General features: G+C 44.2%; 1 protein-coding gene across 1 annotated transcript in view; it reads right to left on the reverse strand.

The window, feature by feature from the left end:
• Positions 1-4,190, reverse strand: part of TNRC18 (trinucleotide repeat containing 18) — a 725,141-nt gene extending 720,951 nt beyond the window's left edge. The window contains exons 1-2 of the mRNA XM_044088920.1: positions 4,139-4,190; positions 1,488-3,275 (exon numbers count right to left, since the gene is read on the reverse strand). Coding sequence (XP_043944855.1) covers positions 1,488-3,275; positions 4,139-4,190 — 1,840 coding nt within the window. The remainder of the gene's footprint in view (positions 1-1,487; positions 3,276-4,138) is intronic.
• Positions 4,191-15,870: the final 11,680 nt, after the last annotated feature.

The following is a 15,870-nucleotide window of genomic DNA, read 5'->3' on the forward strand; positions in this document are numbered from 1 at the left end:
GTAAAGTAAAAAATACAGAAAAACACTAGTGCCACTATACAAAGATATTTAAGCAATTTCTTCTTTAACACTACTCTTGGATGAGGGCATTACATAATTTACAAACATTTGGCTTTGTTTGATCACTCTGGCTTTACTACTGTGATCAAACCACGCCAACCTGTGGGTAAAATCCACCAACACTTGTACCCAGTATTGGGTTACTGCTAAATGATAAAATAAATCTTTTCCTGAATAGCCCAGCCACCCACTGCCACCACACAGTCCATTGTTTTAACTTGTTTTGTTCAGTAGACATGTTTGTTCCTGTGATGGCTATGGAACCTACAGCCAACACATCATTTCTTTCATATTACGATGGCTCAACTAGCATCCAGTCTTTAGAAACCTCTAGTCCTTGGTTATGGTCACAGTTTACTCTTCCTATACAGAAATATATATTCTTCTGTCTTTTGTTTTTCCACAGCAAATAAAATTTCTCTCTACATAGCATACAGTTATCTACATAAACTCAAATTATGTTTACTATACACACATCATATATGTATGTATATACGCAAACACATGCATACATGCATGTAGATCACACACAGTGCATTTATTTTACTAGCAGTTACCGACCACCACATCTCATTACAAGTAGTATCTTCCAGCAGTCAAACATTCTCAGCTACATAAATATGAAACATTCTTCATTACATGATAAAATGTTTCTGTAATTACGACTCTGAATTAGTGAAGGACTAAAGTTACTGTATTTGAAGTAAAGGTTTCAAGTTATACTTGAAGCATTCCCATTCTGTTCTGACAATTCACCACTCCTATGCATATCTTAGGCTGTCTTTGCAAAAATTACACACACACACACACACACACACACACACACACACACACACACACACACACACACACACACACACACACACACACACTTATAAAGCTGGACTGTTTGTTAACTGCATACAACCTTCTCTATTGAGAAATCTGTGAAGAGCAGAACAGGCTGTGCATTTGTGCAGGACATACATGGATGTGGATGTGGCTGCATTGTCCGTACATTTCACCTGAACACGAGAACCACAACTGCAGCCATAAGGAAAGGAGCCAATCCTTCAGAATTTTGCTGCAGGAAAAGGATGCAAGTACGTAGGATAATTAAAATGTTATGATTTACTGGTACAAAAACTTCTCCTTGAAGATTCACTACTGCAATAAACATACCTCTGCACAAGTGTATTTTTTTTATCTTCAGTTCTAACAAGCAAAGTCTAAGGTAGCCAGTGCAAACTAACATAACCTGACTAAGTGTACACATTTTTCAACTTTTGCTGCTGGGGGGACACTACTACCATGCCTTGGCAAATAAGATCCTGCAACTTTGACTTTCATGTGCCATGTAATATCAAGGCTATTAAATGTGCTTGAGGGGAAAAAAGCTTTAAAATGCTTCTTAGTCTGGTTCTGGAAAAGACATCAGTTTAATTTACCTTTTATGCTGTTCATTGAAAGTGACCGATCTCTGTCTGTAATGCTGGAGGCAGGTTTGCTGCTGCTGTCCTTCTGTCGTGCCACTGCCACAGCAATCCCCACAGGTGGATGCCTTACTTCCACTTCTCCCTGTGAGCCAATACTTTCCCGACCAAAAGATTTGGCACTCTCAGGTCTCTCAGGGTCACGCTTAAGCTGTTTTCCTGGCTGCTGTGGGGGGAGGTGTTGTACCTTGGATGTTCCAGGATGACCTGCATCTATTTTTACATTTGCAAGTCCCCCAAAGGGGCTCTTTTTGCCACTGTTTTGCCGTACTGTTGTATCCTTTGCAAAACTTCCACTGTACTTAATTAAGTTCTGCATGGCAGAACCCTCACTATGAGGGGCTGGATTAAGCACCTCAGTACCATTTCTTCCCCCAACTGTTGCACTCCTCTGGCAGCCAGTAGGATCCATGTAGACCTTCTTAGACTCCTCTTCTACTCTGCTGCTATGACCATGCTGAGCCGCCAACACGGCCATCTGAGCAGCTGCAAAATTACCAATGTCAAAAGGTTTCCACTTTTGTTCAGAATGCACTGCTGACTTCAGCTGTGTGGGGTCCAAGTGCTGTTTTGACGAATCTGAACTGATATAAGATTTGCCAGAATCCTTACAAGTGGGCTTTTGTGTCCTCTCTCTCTCATGGCCACGGAGCTCTAAGTCATGACCTAATTTAAGCCCTTCTTTTGCTGTAAGAAAGTCTGTTTTTTCAGAACAGCTAACAGTCTTGTTTATAAAGGATTCTGAAGGTATAGCTCTTCTTGATGCCATACAGTTTGACCTTATAATAGAACCCTCTTCCCTTGCACTGTCAGTTTTTTTTACATCGTTATGCACCGAGGAATCTTGAGTGAGCAAAGGGCGTGATGGATCTGAAAAGATACGCTCACTGTTAGTGTGTAACAGGCCCATTTTTCCACTCTCCTTTTCCTTGCTTTTTTCATGTTTGTTGTCTCTGGCCTGAGAAGCAATTTGGATAGGCCCATTTCGCTCATCATACATCTCAACAGAAGGCACAAAGGTGGGAGCAATCACTTTGTGCTCCCTTCCTGGTTCCTTGGTTGGTGGGAAGATACTGTGCAGTTTGGAATGGACAGGCTGTGCTGGGAATGTGCTAGAAGAGGGCATTTTTGAAGCTGGTGAAGCACAGCTACAAGAAACATGTAAAGTGCCACCTGATGTTACAACAGAGTCACATTTTTTTGATTTATCTGAATGGGCATGTGCTAAAGGCCTCATGTTGTCATCATGCCTGCAAAGCTCTTTAATGCATTTGTCATGTTCAGAGCCAGACAATTTTATTGATTCACACACACTGTTACAATTGCTTAAAGGGGTCTGTAAGGGATTTTTTGATTTTGGTTCTGTAATGTTTAGACATCGATTTGGCAAATGTTCATTATGAAAAATAGAAGCAGGGTCCCCTATTTTTAAAGGCCTCTCTAAGCACACCTTCCTGTCATTTTCAGTTCTGCTGTCTTGGGTAAGATCAACAACATTCCGGGCCCTAGATTCCTCCTTCGGTCTCTCCTTCTCCTTCCTAGTAAAGGAAGAGTTGTTTTCAGTCCTGCATGTTTTCTCTTTACTAGGCTCTTTACAAGAATCCTTCAGACTCTTGTGCAGGTGGCCGAGCTCCTTCTCTCGAAGAAGGGAGTTTGTTGTATGAGTTGCTGATGTCCGGGAAGCAGCAGCAGTTTGTGGAAGCAAGGCCGACTGACCAGCATGGCCTGTGAGGAAGAATGCCTCTGTAAAAAAAAAAAAAATTAAAAAATTTTAAACAGTTGCCACTTCATGAAAGGTATAACAAAATAGTTTAAAATAAGTCTGAAACTACATAATGTATCAATATGAACTGTAGAGCCATGCTATTTTGCAATGTACCTTTCCGGTTAATGTACAGGTTAAGCTAAACACATCTTCCAAGATGACCACGTGGCTTGTGACTGTCCTAAAGAAAGCTGGTTTGGAATATTTTCTTACTTCCTGCTTAAACAAACTTTTCTGAAGCAGTCCCTACTGCAACACTAATACCTGCTCTATGATCTAGACATTCTACTGCACATGAACCACTTGGATGTCCTCCTGATAAGTTCCTACATAGGTAACCGTTTGTTTTCTACACCAGGGCTACAAACAACCCCTTTAAGATGGCTGATACTTATATAATACCCTTCCAGAACGTATTTGACAAATGAAAACTTGTACTTATACAATGGGCAATTGCAACCAATCTTTCCAACATTCCAGAAATTACTTAATGGACTGTTACACTACTTCTGTCGGTACTTGCGTTTTCTCGCAACCACATTTCGATGTTGTGATAGTACGTAAGTAACGATTTCTCCAGTTTCCAAAAAGTTTCTAAGAGCAATATTTACATTTTGTCAATATTTTGTGCATCAATTTTTCACAAACGTGATTCATTCTTTGGAAACAGCAGGGCACAAGGGATAGATGACCTCAGAATGAGCTAACATCTTATGTATTTGTATGTGGAAAATCGCATGCAAATTACTACATGAAGCAGCACTGGAAAATAAAAGTTAAAGAAATCGTTACCGCTGCTAATGTATGCCTTAATGACATCCTGCATTCAGTTGTAGCTTGCCAGTAGCAGCGCCAACGATTTTCACTGCATCAGAGTAATTTTGCTGTAACATTACCACTTACAGCAACCTCGAAATGTGGTTGCGATAATACACAAGTACCCTTCTGTCTTCCTCTGTTAAGGTCTTCAGTGTACTATTTCCTCCACAAGTCTTGGCTTATGCAGCAGGTGAAGCCCATAATCATGTCTATTGGGTTGCTCTGTTTAGGGTAAGTCCCCTAGGACAGGACCTCCACCAGCAGCATCCAAAGGAAAATTTGTACTGCCTTCCCCCAATAACCACCAGAATACAAAACCTGTCCAAGTAACCACCAGACAGTGCAGCAACCAGCAGCAGCAACCTCTGGACTAACAGGGTGGGAGGACCTGCACCAACAGACACTAGTGGAGGGTATAAGACCCATACCAGCAGTCTCCAGGTGCAGGGTGAATGCTTGTACTTCACCTGAAACAACCTCTATATTTCAATTCCAAGGCTATTAACAGTAACAGTGACATCCTTCTGCTTTCGCATTTGTAATTTTTCAATATTTCTCCAGAAATGTTGACCAGCAAGGACATCTCACTGTACACTCTGCAACTGAACTGTCAGTCAGTTCATTAATCCTACTACAGCAAAAGAGACCCGAACTACAGGGCCCAACAATGTGCTGCACTGATCGATTCAAGCCTATGCCTGGTCTTCGGTGTAGAAAACGTCCACAGGATGCATGAACTTTCTACAGAAGCTGGATCTGAATGTGGCGCAAATCTGTTTCTGCTCCTAGGCTGTTCCCAGACAGATGCCCCTTACACTTCAGAGGGGTGCAATGGCCAAGTGGTTATGGACTGCTATGCTGAATGTATAGCATTAGTCTCTGTGGGGAGGCTGCACCTTTCATCAGGGTTCTGGGGAAGTGTTTCTCTAGTACTCCACTCTCTCCCACTCCCTAGAAGAGAGATGATGGTTGACAAGCTACAACAATAAAATGCCCAGACATCATACATGTAATCTTGCACTTGTGGCCATGGTCTGTACTGGCCAGTTCACTGACCTAGTGAACAAATGATTAAACTTACAAAGTACAGGTAAAGCCTTTGCATGTCTTCTGGAATTTTCCCTTATGACTGCTTTGGTTTGCATTTTCTAAAGTCCTGTACTGCATGCAAAAAGTTGCACCCTTAAATTTTTAAACTGATTTTTGAACAAGGTATTGTGTGACAGACAGACTGACAGGAGGTGAGGGTGTGGAAGAATCTCTCTTCTTCAGACTGCCTGTTGCTGCCAAGGGGAAGAAAAGATCAGAGAATAAAACATTATGTCCAGGAGATGGTCAGCTGTTGGTCAGCTCTCACATCTGGTGAAAAGCAGATAGGATGGCAGAATAAAAGGGATGGGATGGATGTTCCATATGGGAAGCTGAGGGTTTAGGAGGATATAGGCAAGAAAAAGCAATAAAATATTAAATGTATGTGTTAGCACATTATGATGGAGTTCATAGGTAGGTACTAGGCTATCAGCCCTAGGGCCCATACAAGCCTAGCCAAAAAATGTACCCTGGCTTTCGCCACCCAAGAAAATTATTTTCCTGTGCCCCTGTCAAGCAGAGCCACAGAAGTGATCCCCGGGGTGAATTTCCATTTCCCATTCAATCATCAAGATTTTTCTTGAAGAGTGCTAACGAGGATCTCTGTTTGACATAGAAAGGTAGTATGTTCCAGAGTATGGAAAGTCTCTAGGACAGGAATCTATCCCTTCAGCATGTTCTGTTTATTGTGGTGACAAGGTTTAGGTCCCTAGAGCGTGTAGCTCGGAGGGATTGGGATTTCTTTAAGTGGAGCATGTCCAACAGCTCTGGGTTTGACACAGCTTTGTATGTTAGGCAGAGATCGCCCCTGAGTAGGCGATATGCGATGGAGTAAAGCTGTAGTTTATTGAGACAGTCTGCATAGGGCATCTGTTTGAGGCCAGTAATCCTCTTTGTAAGGTATTTCTGTGGTCTTTCCAGTTGTTGTAGATGTCTTGTGAGGTACATACCAAAAGGGGCGTTATACTCTATAATGGGTCTAATGAGTGATGAGTAGAGGAGAACAATGACCTCTTTTTCTGGATGAGAATCCTTTTGTGATGAGATGAGCCATGTAAAAGGATTTCCTGACCACTGTGGCGATGTGATTATCAAAGGAGAGACTACTGTCCACCTGTGTCCCAAGGTCTCACCACATTTTCGGCATTAAGTAGACTACCAGCTATGTGGTAGTTCATGGGTACAGAATTTTTACCAAAGGAGATGACAATACACTTTTTGGCATTCAGCTTCAGGCCATGGCTTTGACACCAGGTATCTGTCTCAGTGAGGACCTTTTGTAGTTTGTCCACATCGTTAGGAGTTTCGATTATGGCTCCTAGTTTGCAGTCATGTGCAAACTTTGTTAGCCAAAGACCTTCTGTGTTGGCCTGCACTTCAGAGAAGTAAATACCAAACAGGAGAGGTCCCAGGACTGAACCCTGTGGTACTCCACTTGTCACTGGTCTGATGTCGGATTTGGAATCCGCTACTTTCACAGTGTGGGTTTTGTCCGCGAACTAGTTGGCAACCCATCTTGTGACATAGGGATTTATACCTAGTTTAGTGAGCTTATCTATAATTCCAGAGTGGGGGATGGTGTCGAAAGCCTTGGCGAGATCTAGATAAGCTGTGTGAAAGTACAGTTTTGTACCTACCATAAATGAAGATGTCCGATAGATATGCAACTGGAGTCCTGACATATGGGTTGTCCTGCCTCAGGCAGCCCTTCGGTCGGCTGGATTCCAAAGTCTGGGTCCGGCGTCGGCTGATGTCGCCTCCTCCCTGACGTCAGAGCGGCTGGGGTATAAAAGCATCAGTCGACGCCATCTTCTTCAGTGTTTCTTGCCCCAGATGCCAGGTGCCCTCCAAGGAAGGCTAAATTTAGAGAATGGATAACATTCCAGACATGCACAATAGTAATAAACAGATACACCATAAATACTATCCCCAGCCAATATGAAAAAAAGGGGGGGGAGTGGACCCAAAAGTATAATTACAGAGGGATAGGAGGGAGGGAAAACCTGACTGCAGTTGCATATCTATCGGACATCTACATTTATGGTAGGTACAAAACTGTACTATGTCCTTCAAGAATGCAACTGCAGTCCTGACATATGGGTTGAATACCATAGCCAAGCTGGGGGTGGTAGGATCTAAGATAATGATGGTGTAGCTAAAATGCCCTGCAGGACTGCAGAAGCAAAGCCTGCTCGGGATCTGGAATATAAAGGCAGGTTGTAGTGCTTGGAAAATGTATGCATGGAGCTCCATGTAGCAGCTTCTAGAATGTCCTTTTGTAGCCACTCCTCTTAAAAAAGCTGTGGAGGTGGCTGCAGCTCTGGTGGAGTGTGGCCTGATATTGGCTGGCACACCTTTTCCATGGAATGAGTAGCAGAATCTGATGCAGTTTCCAATCCATTTTGAAATTGTTTGTTTGGAAATTGCCTTCCCTTGTACTCCAGGAGCGTAAGCTACAAATAGTTGGTTAGACTTTCTGTTGGCCTTTGTTCTATCCAAGTAGTAGCACAATTGTCTGTGTATGTCCAAAGTGTGCAGAAGTTTTTCTCCTTTATTTTGAGGATTGGGAAATAAAGTAGGCAGGTGAATTGCTTGGTTTAGAGAAACCCTGGATATCACTTTTGGCATGAATGAAGGATTGGTTCTTAAAGAGACTCTGTCCTGATGAAAAATGAGAAATGGAGGTACTGCCATGAGGGTCTGTATCTCCGAGACTCTTCTTGCTGAAGTAATTTGCCAATAGGAAAACTGTTTTCCAGGAAAGAAATTGCAAATCTGAAGATGCTGCTGGCTCAAAAGGAGGCAGAGTTAATTTTTCCAAGACGAAATTGAGGTCCCATGCAGGCACTGGTGGTTATGTTGGAGGTTTGATATTCTTTATCCCCCTTAGAAACTGTCTTAGCAAAGGATGTGAAAACACAGGTGGATCACAGTTGTATTTTGCTGAAATTGCTGAAGCGTGTATTTTTATGGAAGAATACGAAAGGCCATTGTGAAACATTTCTGCCAAGTATTCTAGAATCTGAGGGATGTTCATTACTGATGCATCCTGACCCTTGTTGGCATTCCAGATGTTGAACCCCTTCCATTTGGCTAAATATGTTTTTCTGGTAGAAGGCCTGCGTGCTTCCAGTAGGATCTCTTGAACTTTTTTGGAGAGAGAAATATAGGGAGAAGTCATGTAACCCTCCAAGCTGTCAGTTGCAATGTTTGCAGGTTTGGATGAACAGTCCTGTAATTGTGCCGAGTTATAAGCAGAAGCCATAGAGGCAGGGGCCACGGTTTGGTGCGAGTTATGCTCCTTAGTAATGGGTACCAGTGTTGTCTTGGCCAGTCTGGAGCTATCAAAATGCCTTTCGGTTGTTCTGCTTTGATCTTCAGTAACACCTTGGTCATTAATGGTAGAGGTGGGAATGCATAGATTGTTAGAGAATTCCAACTGAAGGAGAGAGCATCTATTCTCCAGGCTTGAGGATGGTGTGCCCTTGAGCAGAACTTTTTCAGATGATGATTGTGGTGTGAGGCAAAGAGGTCTATGTCCGGCCTTCCCCATGCAAGAGTTATTTGTGAAAAAATGTCTGGATGCAACATCCATTCGTGGGGGTCCATAATGTTTCTGCTTAGACTGTCCGCCAAAATATTGTCCTTGCCTGGAACAAACTGGGATTGCAACTGTATGTTCAGTTTCAGAGACTTTTCCCAAAGAGACATTGTTAGTCTGCAAAGGGGGTAAGAATGGGTGCCTCCCTGCTTGTTTATATACCACATAACAGTGGTGGTGTCTGTCTTTATTAGCAGATGACCTTGTTGAAGAAATTTTCCGAAGGCCTCGATTGCATGAATCACTGCCAGCATCTCTTTTTGATTGATGTGTAGATGCAATTCCCGGGGAGCCCATTGCCCTTGAATGCATCTGCCTTCCATGTGCGCCCCCCATCCATGATCTGAGGCGTCTGTTGTAATGGTTTGGCTTGCAGTTTAGACCACAGACTTTTTAGGTACCATTGTAATTTTCTCATGTGTAGTCTTGCCAGAGGGATCAGGAGAATGCAAGATGCCATGAAACCCAGGGCCTGCAGGATTTTCCTTGCAGTCATCTGGGTGTGCTCTGCTAGGCTTTTGAAATAATCTGGTAATTGTTCTTGTTTTTCTTCTGTGAGGAAAGCCATTTGTGAGTTTATGTCCAGTTTGGCTCCTAGAAAAATTATTTGTTGGGATGGCAGTAGTCTTGATTTTTGAATGTTGACTGTGTATCCCAAAGCCTGTAGTAAGTGAATGACATAGTCCAAGTTTCTTATCAAGGCTTGCTGGCTGTCCGCTTGTATAAGGCAGTCGTCCAGATAAGGGTATATTTGTATCCCCTGAAGTCTGCAATGTGCAATTACTGATGCCAGGCATTTCGTGAATACTCTGGGCGCAGTAGATAAGCCAAAAGGCAATGCTGAGAATTGATAATGCTCTGACCCTGCAAGAAATCTGCGGTATCTTCTGCAACTGTGTCTGATTGGGACATGCAGGTATGCCTCCTTGAGGTCCAGAGTAACCAGCCAAAACTCCTTGCCCAGCATGGGAAGAAGCTGCTGTAATGTGAGCATCCTGAATTTTGGTTTGATTTGTAGCAGCTTTGAAACCTGTATGAGTGCCTCTGCCCTTTGACTGTGTGGCAGGTTTGGCATGCCTTGTCTTGTTGGTAAGGTATGGAAGTGGAACCTGTAAGCCCTTGTCTATTATGTTCAAAATCCATCCGTCCTTTGTAAAAACGTGCCAATTTTTTGAAAATAAGGATAACTTCCCGCCTAAAGGAGCTTCTCTTTGAGCCTTGGTCGGCGGTGTCAAAGGCAAGTCATTGTGATTGTCCCTGTGGAGCAGTGGGAGTTCCTGCGCCACTTCTCTGATTAGTTGGTTGCCATTGGCGGCCCCTGTAGGAGCCTCGGTATTGCCCTCTACCACGAGCACGCCTGCTTTTTCCCCTTTGAAACTTGTCAGTGTCTGGAAAGGACCAATTCTTCGAAGGCCAATTCCTGCTGAACCTTGGTGGCTGAACCTGGAGGAAATCTTTGACTGTTTGCACTGATTTAGCCTTTTCCTCAGTTGATTTCAACACACCCTGTGCATTAGCACCAAATAGCTTGTCCTTTTCCAGAGGTGCATCTAAAAGCTTTACTTTAACATGGTCTGGCAATGACTGTTCTTTCAACCAAGCATGTCTACGTATGACTGCCCCTGTCATAGCTGCCCTACATGAAGCTACCAATGCATCAAAACCACACTGAAGAAAATGATTGCTAACCTGCTGAGTATTATGAACCAAATCCTGCAAAGCCTTTCTATCTAAAGGCTCAGGAGAGGCTAACTTTTTCTGCAAATCATCCATCAGAAAATCCTGATACTGAAACATATGAAAAAGACAGTTAAGAGCCCTCATGGCAAGGGTGGTAGAGGTATAAACTTTCTTACCCCACCTCTCCAGGGACCTAGCTTCCCTGTCTGCGGGCAAAGGATTCTTGGTCGTGTAAGTGGCCACTCCTTTGGGCCCCTGAGAAATAGTTTCTAGGTCAACAGAGTGGAACTTAAAGAGATGCTTATGAGTTTCAGGAACCCTATAATATCTGTCAGGCTTGACAGGAGCAGGAGGGAGAGAATCAGGAGAAGTACTGGAGTCTGAGTACACATCATCCAATACATCTAACACTGGGGGAATAGCTAAAGGCCTGTGCTGGGGTAACTTATGGAAGGTCCAAAGCCTTTTCCTTGAGTCCGAGAAGTCCTGGCCCTGCCACTGAAAATGCTATCTCATGGAGTGTAGAACTTCCCCAAAAGAAATATCCTCAGAAGGAGAGGCAGAGGGAATGGATTCATCTGCATCAGAATTCTCGTAGGCCGGAAAGGGTTCTTCCTGGGAATCTGAAAGGCCTGACTCACCAGAGGCTTCATCTGAAGAAAGGGTATCTGTCTGCTCAACCCTAGGCCTTTTGTCTGAAGGCGGCTGAGAGCCTCTGTCTGGATGAGCCTGAGAGCCCCTAATTAAAGAAATCAGATCTGCAGCTAAAGTCATGATCTGTTTATCCGAAGTGGGAGTCTGAGAAAAAGATTAAGGAGGGTGAGACTTAGCCTGGCTGGCAGCCTTAGCACGTGTGTAGGCCTTGATGGACATAGACACAGGAGGCCTAGCTGCCCCACGTGCTGGAGTAACTTTGTCCACCGGTATGGTGTCATGCAAATCTTGGGCTTCGGTTTCAGGATGAAAAACAACAACCGGCACCGGGGAAGCCTCCGGGACCAAAGTGTGCGGTAAAGCGGTGTCGTCGGCCTGGAGCGGTTGAATTACCGCCTCCGAAGAGACAGATGCACTCGCGGTAGGCTTAGTCGTGGTGTCGGTGGAAGTCGCGGGCCGCGAAGGTCGGTCCCGGTCCTTACGTTTTTTGGAAACGTGTGCTGTCGGAAGCTCTGACGGCATGATATAGGAGAAATTTTCCCCAAAAAAGTCTTCAGCAAATTCTGCCCGGCGCCTAAGTGTGCGCTTATTGAAGCAAGCACAGGCAGCACAGGCTGAGACGTCGTGGCCTGCGCCGAGGCAGGGAAGGCAGTAAGAATGGAAGTCCTTATGCGGTATTTGTTTACCACAAGACAAACAATTAACTTTTTCAGTTTTGTCTGACATCGGCTGAGGCAAGAAAAGATTCCCCAACGGGATACTTAGCTTTTTGATGATTTCGGTATCTGAAAACACAGGAGCTGGCCGACCGGCACTTGCGAACTGCTTCTGCTTCGGGCACCGCGCAGCAAGAAAGACTGAAGAAGATGGCATCGACTGATGCTTTTATACCCCAGCCGCTCTGACGTCAGGGAGGAGGCGACATCAGCCGACGCCGGACCCAGACTTTGGAATCCGGCCGACCGAAGGGCTGCCTGAGGCAGGACAACCCATATGTCAGGACTGCAGCTGCATTCTTGAAGGACATCCATTTTACCCTTATGTATGGCTTTGGTGACTGCTTCAAAGAAGTCAATCAGGTTTAGGAGACATGATCTGCCTTTTACAAATCCAAACTGGGTAGGGTCCAGAGTTTGGAGATTACCAATGTCTTTGTTTATGAGTTCCACGATGATACGTTCCATGGTCTTGCAGACCGGGCTCGTCAGGCTAATGGGGCGGTAGTTCCCAGGGTCCATCATGGCTGCCCCCTTTGTGGAGTGGGATAACCATTGCGGTGCGCCATTCAATAGGTACAAAGCCTGAGGTGAGGCTATGATTGAACATGGTACTTGGGTAGGGTGCCAGTTCATTCTGTAGTTCGTGTAGAATGCAGCTTGGGATATTGTCAGGTCCCATGGATGCTGTGTTCTTGGCTTTGGGGAGTGTGTTTTTTACCTGTGCAGCCGGGACTATAGGAACTTTGCATTCTTCCGGTACAGAGATTTGCCCTCTAGGGGGTGAGAGTTAGCACTGAACCTATCTGCTAGGATGTTGGCAATAACAGTTGGTTCTGTATATTTAGTGCCATTGTGCTGCAACTCAGAGGAGATCTGAGTGTTCCCATTTAGATTCTTGACATAGCTATAGCATGCTTTGTGGTTGTCTTTAGAGTCAGTGGCAATTTTGTTTTCGTAACTCGCTTTGGAGAATTTTATGAGGGATCTCAGCTTCTTACTGAGGTTGATCAGGGAGTTCCTCCAGTCATGGGATTTTACTCTTTTTTTGCAACAGTTTCTTTCTTCTCTTGTGGAGTTTGTTTACGGCAGAGGACCACCAGATTGGCTTCCTTTTTTGGAGGATAACATCTTGGTTCTATTAGGGATAGCATGATCCAGATTTTACTCTTTTTTTGCAACAGTTTCTTTCTTCTCTTGTGGAGTTTGTTTACGGCAGAGGACCACCAGATTGGCTTCCTTTTTTGGAGGATAACATCTTGGTTCTATTAGGGATAGCATGATCCATGCACTTGTGTAAGTGCTTATAAAGTGCATTTGTGTAGGATTTGGCAGTCATACCTCTATTGTCCGTCTGCATGGGTGTCATGAAGTTTGCCACTTCTGTCTTAAGAAGTCTGAAGTTGGCTTTGGAGAAGTTTTTTACGATGGTTTCCCTAACGGGGGTGGGGGTGGGATGTGGATGTCTAGGCTGATTAGCTTGTGGTCGGATCTGACCAACAAGGAATTGACCTCTGGTGTGGAACACCGGTTTCCCATGTTGGTAATGACCAGGTCTAGGATACTGCTGCCCCTGGTGGGGGTGTGAATAAGTTGATCCAAGGCGCTGGAATTTATGAATTCTAGAAAACGTTGAGCAAAAGAGTTGGTACATGAGTAGTTTTCCCAGTTAATGGTGGGGTAGTTGAAATCGCCCATTATTAGGGTGTTGGGTTGTACCCTAATACTTTCCAGTGTATCAAGAAATGAGTGTGAATCCTGGAGCATGGTGGGGGGTCTGTAGCAAGCTACAATTTGGATTGTGGTCTTGCCCAGAGTTAGTTGCACTTGGATAATCTCGGCTGTATTATGCTGTGCAACTAGCCTGGAGGTGTGGATATCCTTCATGAATATGGACACGCCTCCGCCTTTAGTGCTTCTTTCGGGGTTAGGTGGCTGAAAGGTGTGGTATGAATTGAAGCCTGGTAATGCAGGGGTGCTCTCTGGAGCTTTGAACCAGGTCTCTGCCACTGCACAGATGTCAATGTTCTCCATTTTAAGGAGTGCCTCGAGTGAATGCATTTTGAGGTTTAGAATTCTAGCATTGAGTAGCATTACCCTCAGATTTTGCTTGCTTGTACCTGTTACGGTGGTGAATTTGTCATTTGAACCTTGCCTAAAAAAGGCACTATATGGGTGGCAAGAGCCTTAGCCAGTATCCAGAATCCTAAGGGCGACAGGTGCAGGCCATCTCTGGCAAAGCATCATGGACTGTCAATCATGTCCTCCCAGGCAGACAAATACTGGATCCCCTTAGAATGACACCAGAAGCACAATTGCTGAAGTCAATCATTTTGTCCTTGTACTGTGGTATCATTCTGGGTGATGGCAGGATGCTACTCAGGGTTAGGGTCATACCTGCCTGGGATACAAGATCGGAGAGCTCCTCCATGTCTCTCTTCATGTAGTCCAGGGAGGTACATCTCAGGTCATTCACACCAACATGGACAATGACAGTGTCATATTTGTACTTATTGTGGAGTGACCTGAGTGCATGCGTTATATGGCGGATCCTGGCACCTGACAGGCAGCTGACAGTAACTTTTCTCCTTGTTTAGTCTAGTGAGTGGAACATTAGTGTGCCTGACTATAGAGTCACCTATGACTAGAGTGTTGGGTACGTTGTTATGCCTTATGGGCTGTGGTTGAGTGGCACACTGAGTTTGCGGGCTGTGTGTCATTTGGGTTGTGTTGGGGGGGGGGGGGGTGGAGTTTGCTTGCATTTATGCTTTGGATGTCCCTGATGCTTGGGCAGGTTTTTATTGAGGGGCTCCGCGAATGTAGGTGTGTGTTTTGTGTTTCTATGTGTGTATTTTGGTGGTGTAGGTTTTGAGGGACTATGTGATGAGTGTGGTGCAAGTGTTTACCTTCTCCTCTTGACTGTCTAAGTCCAGTCTTGGGTGAAGAGAGTTCAATATATCCAAATGAATTTAGGGCTGTAAAATGTGCAAGCTGATATGCCAGTGAAAATAAAAGGTGTTTCCTTTCATCATATAAAGTGTGTAAATTTCTTTAACAGCAGAGAAGAACATGTTACATTTGCCACAGAACTACAGCTATCACTTTAAATGAGAATGCTGCTTTAAGAGACAGAGAAACTGTGCTTTACTAGCTAGAGCGCGTTTGCTGTATGAAATAATTAATGCTATATAAAAAGTGGGCTAAACCCCAGTTCAGACAGTGTCTGCCATAAAACTGCGGTGGTGGTGCTGTGGTAGCATTGTCGCCTCACAGTAAGACGTTGTCCTGTTTGATTCTCAGCGAAAGCGTCTTCTGTGTGGAGACATGCGTGAATGGGCATACCTTCGTTGAAGGTTGTGTGTCAGGGCTGGCAACTCGGTACGTAAAAATCTACTGCCAATCATTAGCGGACCGGAGTTTCGCTGTGGCGACCCCTAACCAGGAAAAGCCGAAAGATACTACAACAACAACAGCGTTTGCCATCCTTGGAGGGGGTTTTGATGTCAACAGCAGACCTAGAAGAGGACTCTAAAGACACCAAGAGAAAACCAAAGATTGCTCTTCTTATTAGACTCTAGGAAGATCTAGAAAGAAAGAGCTACTGAAAGAATCCGAGAGAAGACAACAGTCTGAGACTCAAATGCAACACAGTCCCAGCTGTATAGGACAACAATGAAGCAAGTTGCTGCGCAGTTGTCAAGCTCTCATTTTGTGTGTAGAATCTGCCCTTTTGTTTTACAAACAGAATATACAGTTTTTCTAAGACTACTGGTCTCTCCCACTGTGTATATACTTGTTATATTACAAACACACACATACAACCAAGACACACTGCACGACAGACCACGGTCTCCATCTTAAAAGTTTATTCAAGCACATTACAGACATTATAATCACTTCTCAAGCAAACAAGTTTCAAGGAAAAGGCGTGAAGGTAAAAAGAGAGAGAGACTAATTAAAATGTCTTTAGCAAAGATGTATGTAGAATGTAACATTCTGCCAGCAGAATTCATG

This window comes from Protopterus annectens, chromosome 12.part0, assembly GCF_019279795.1.
Source record: "Protopterus annectens isolate FY-2018-M chromosome 12.part0, PAN1.0, whole genome shotgun sequence".
In the NCBI taxonomy this organism is placed as follows: domain Eukaryota; kingdom Metazoa; phylum Chordata; order Ceratodontiformes; family Protopteridae; genus Protopterus; species Protopterus annectens.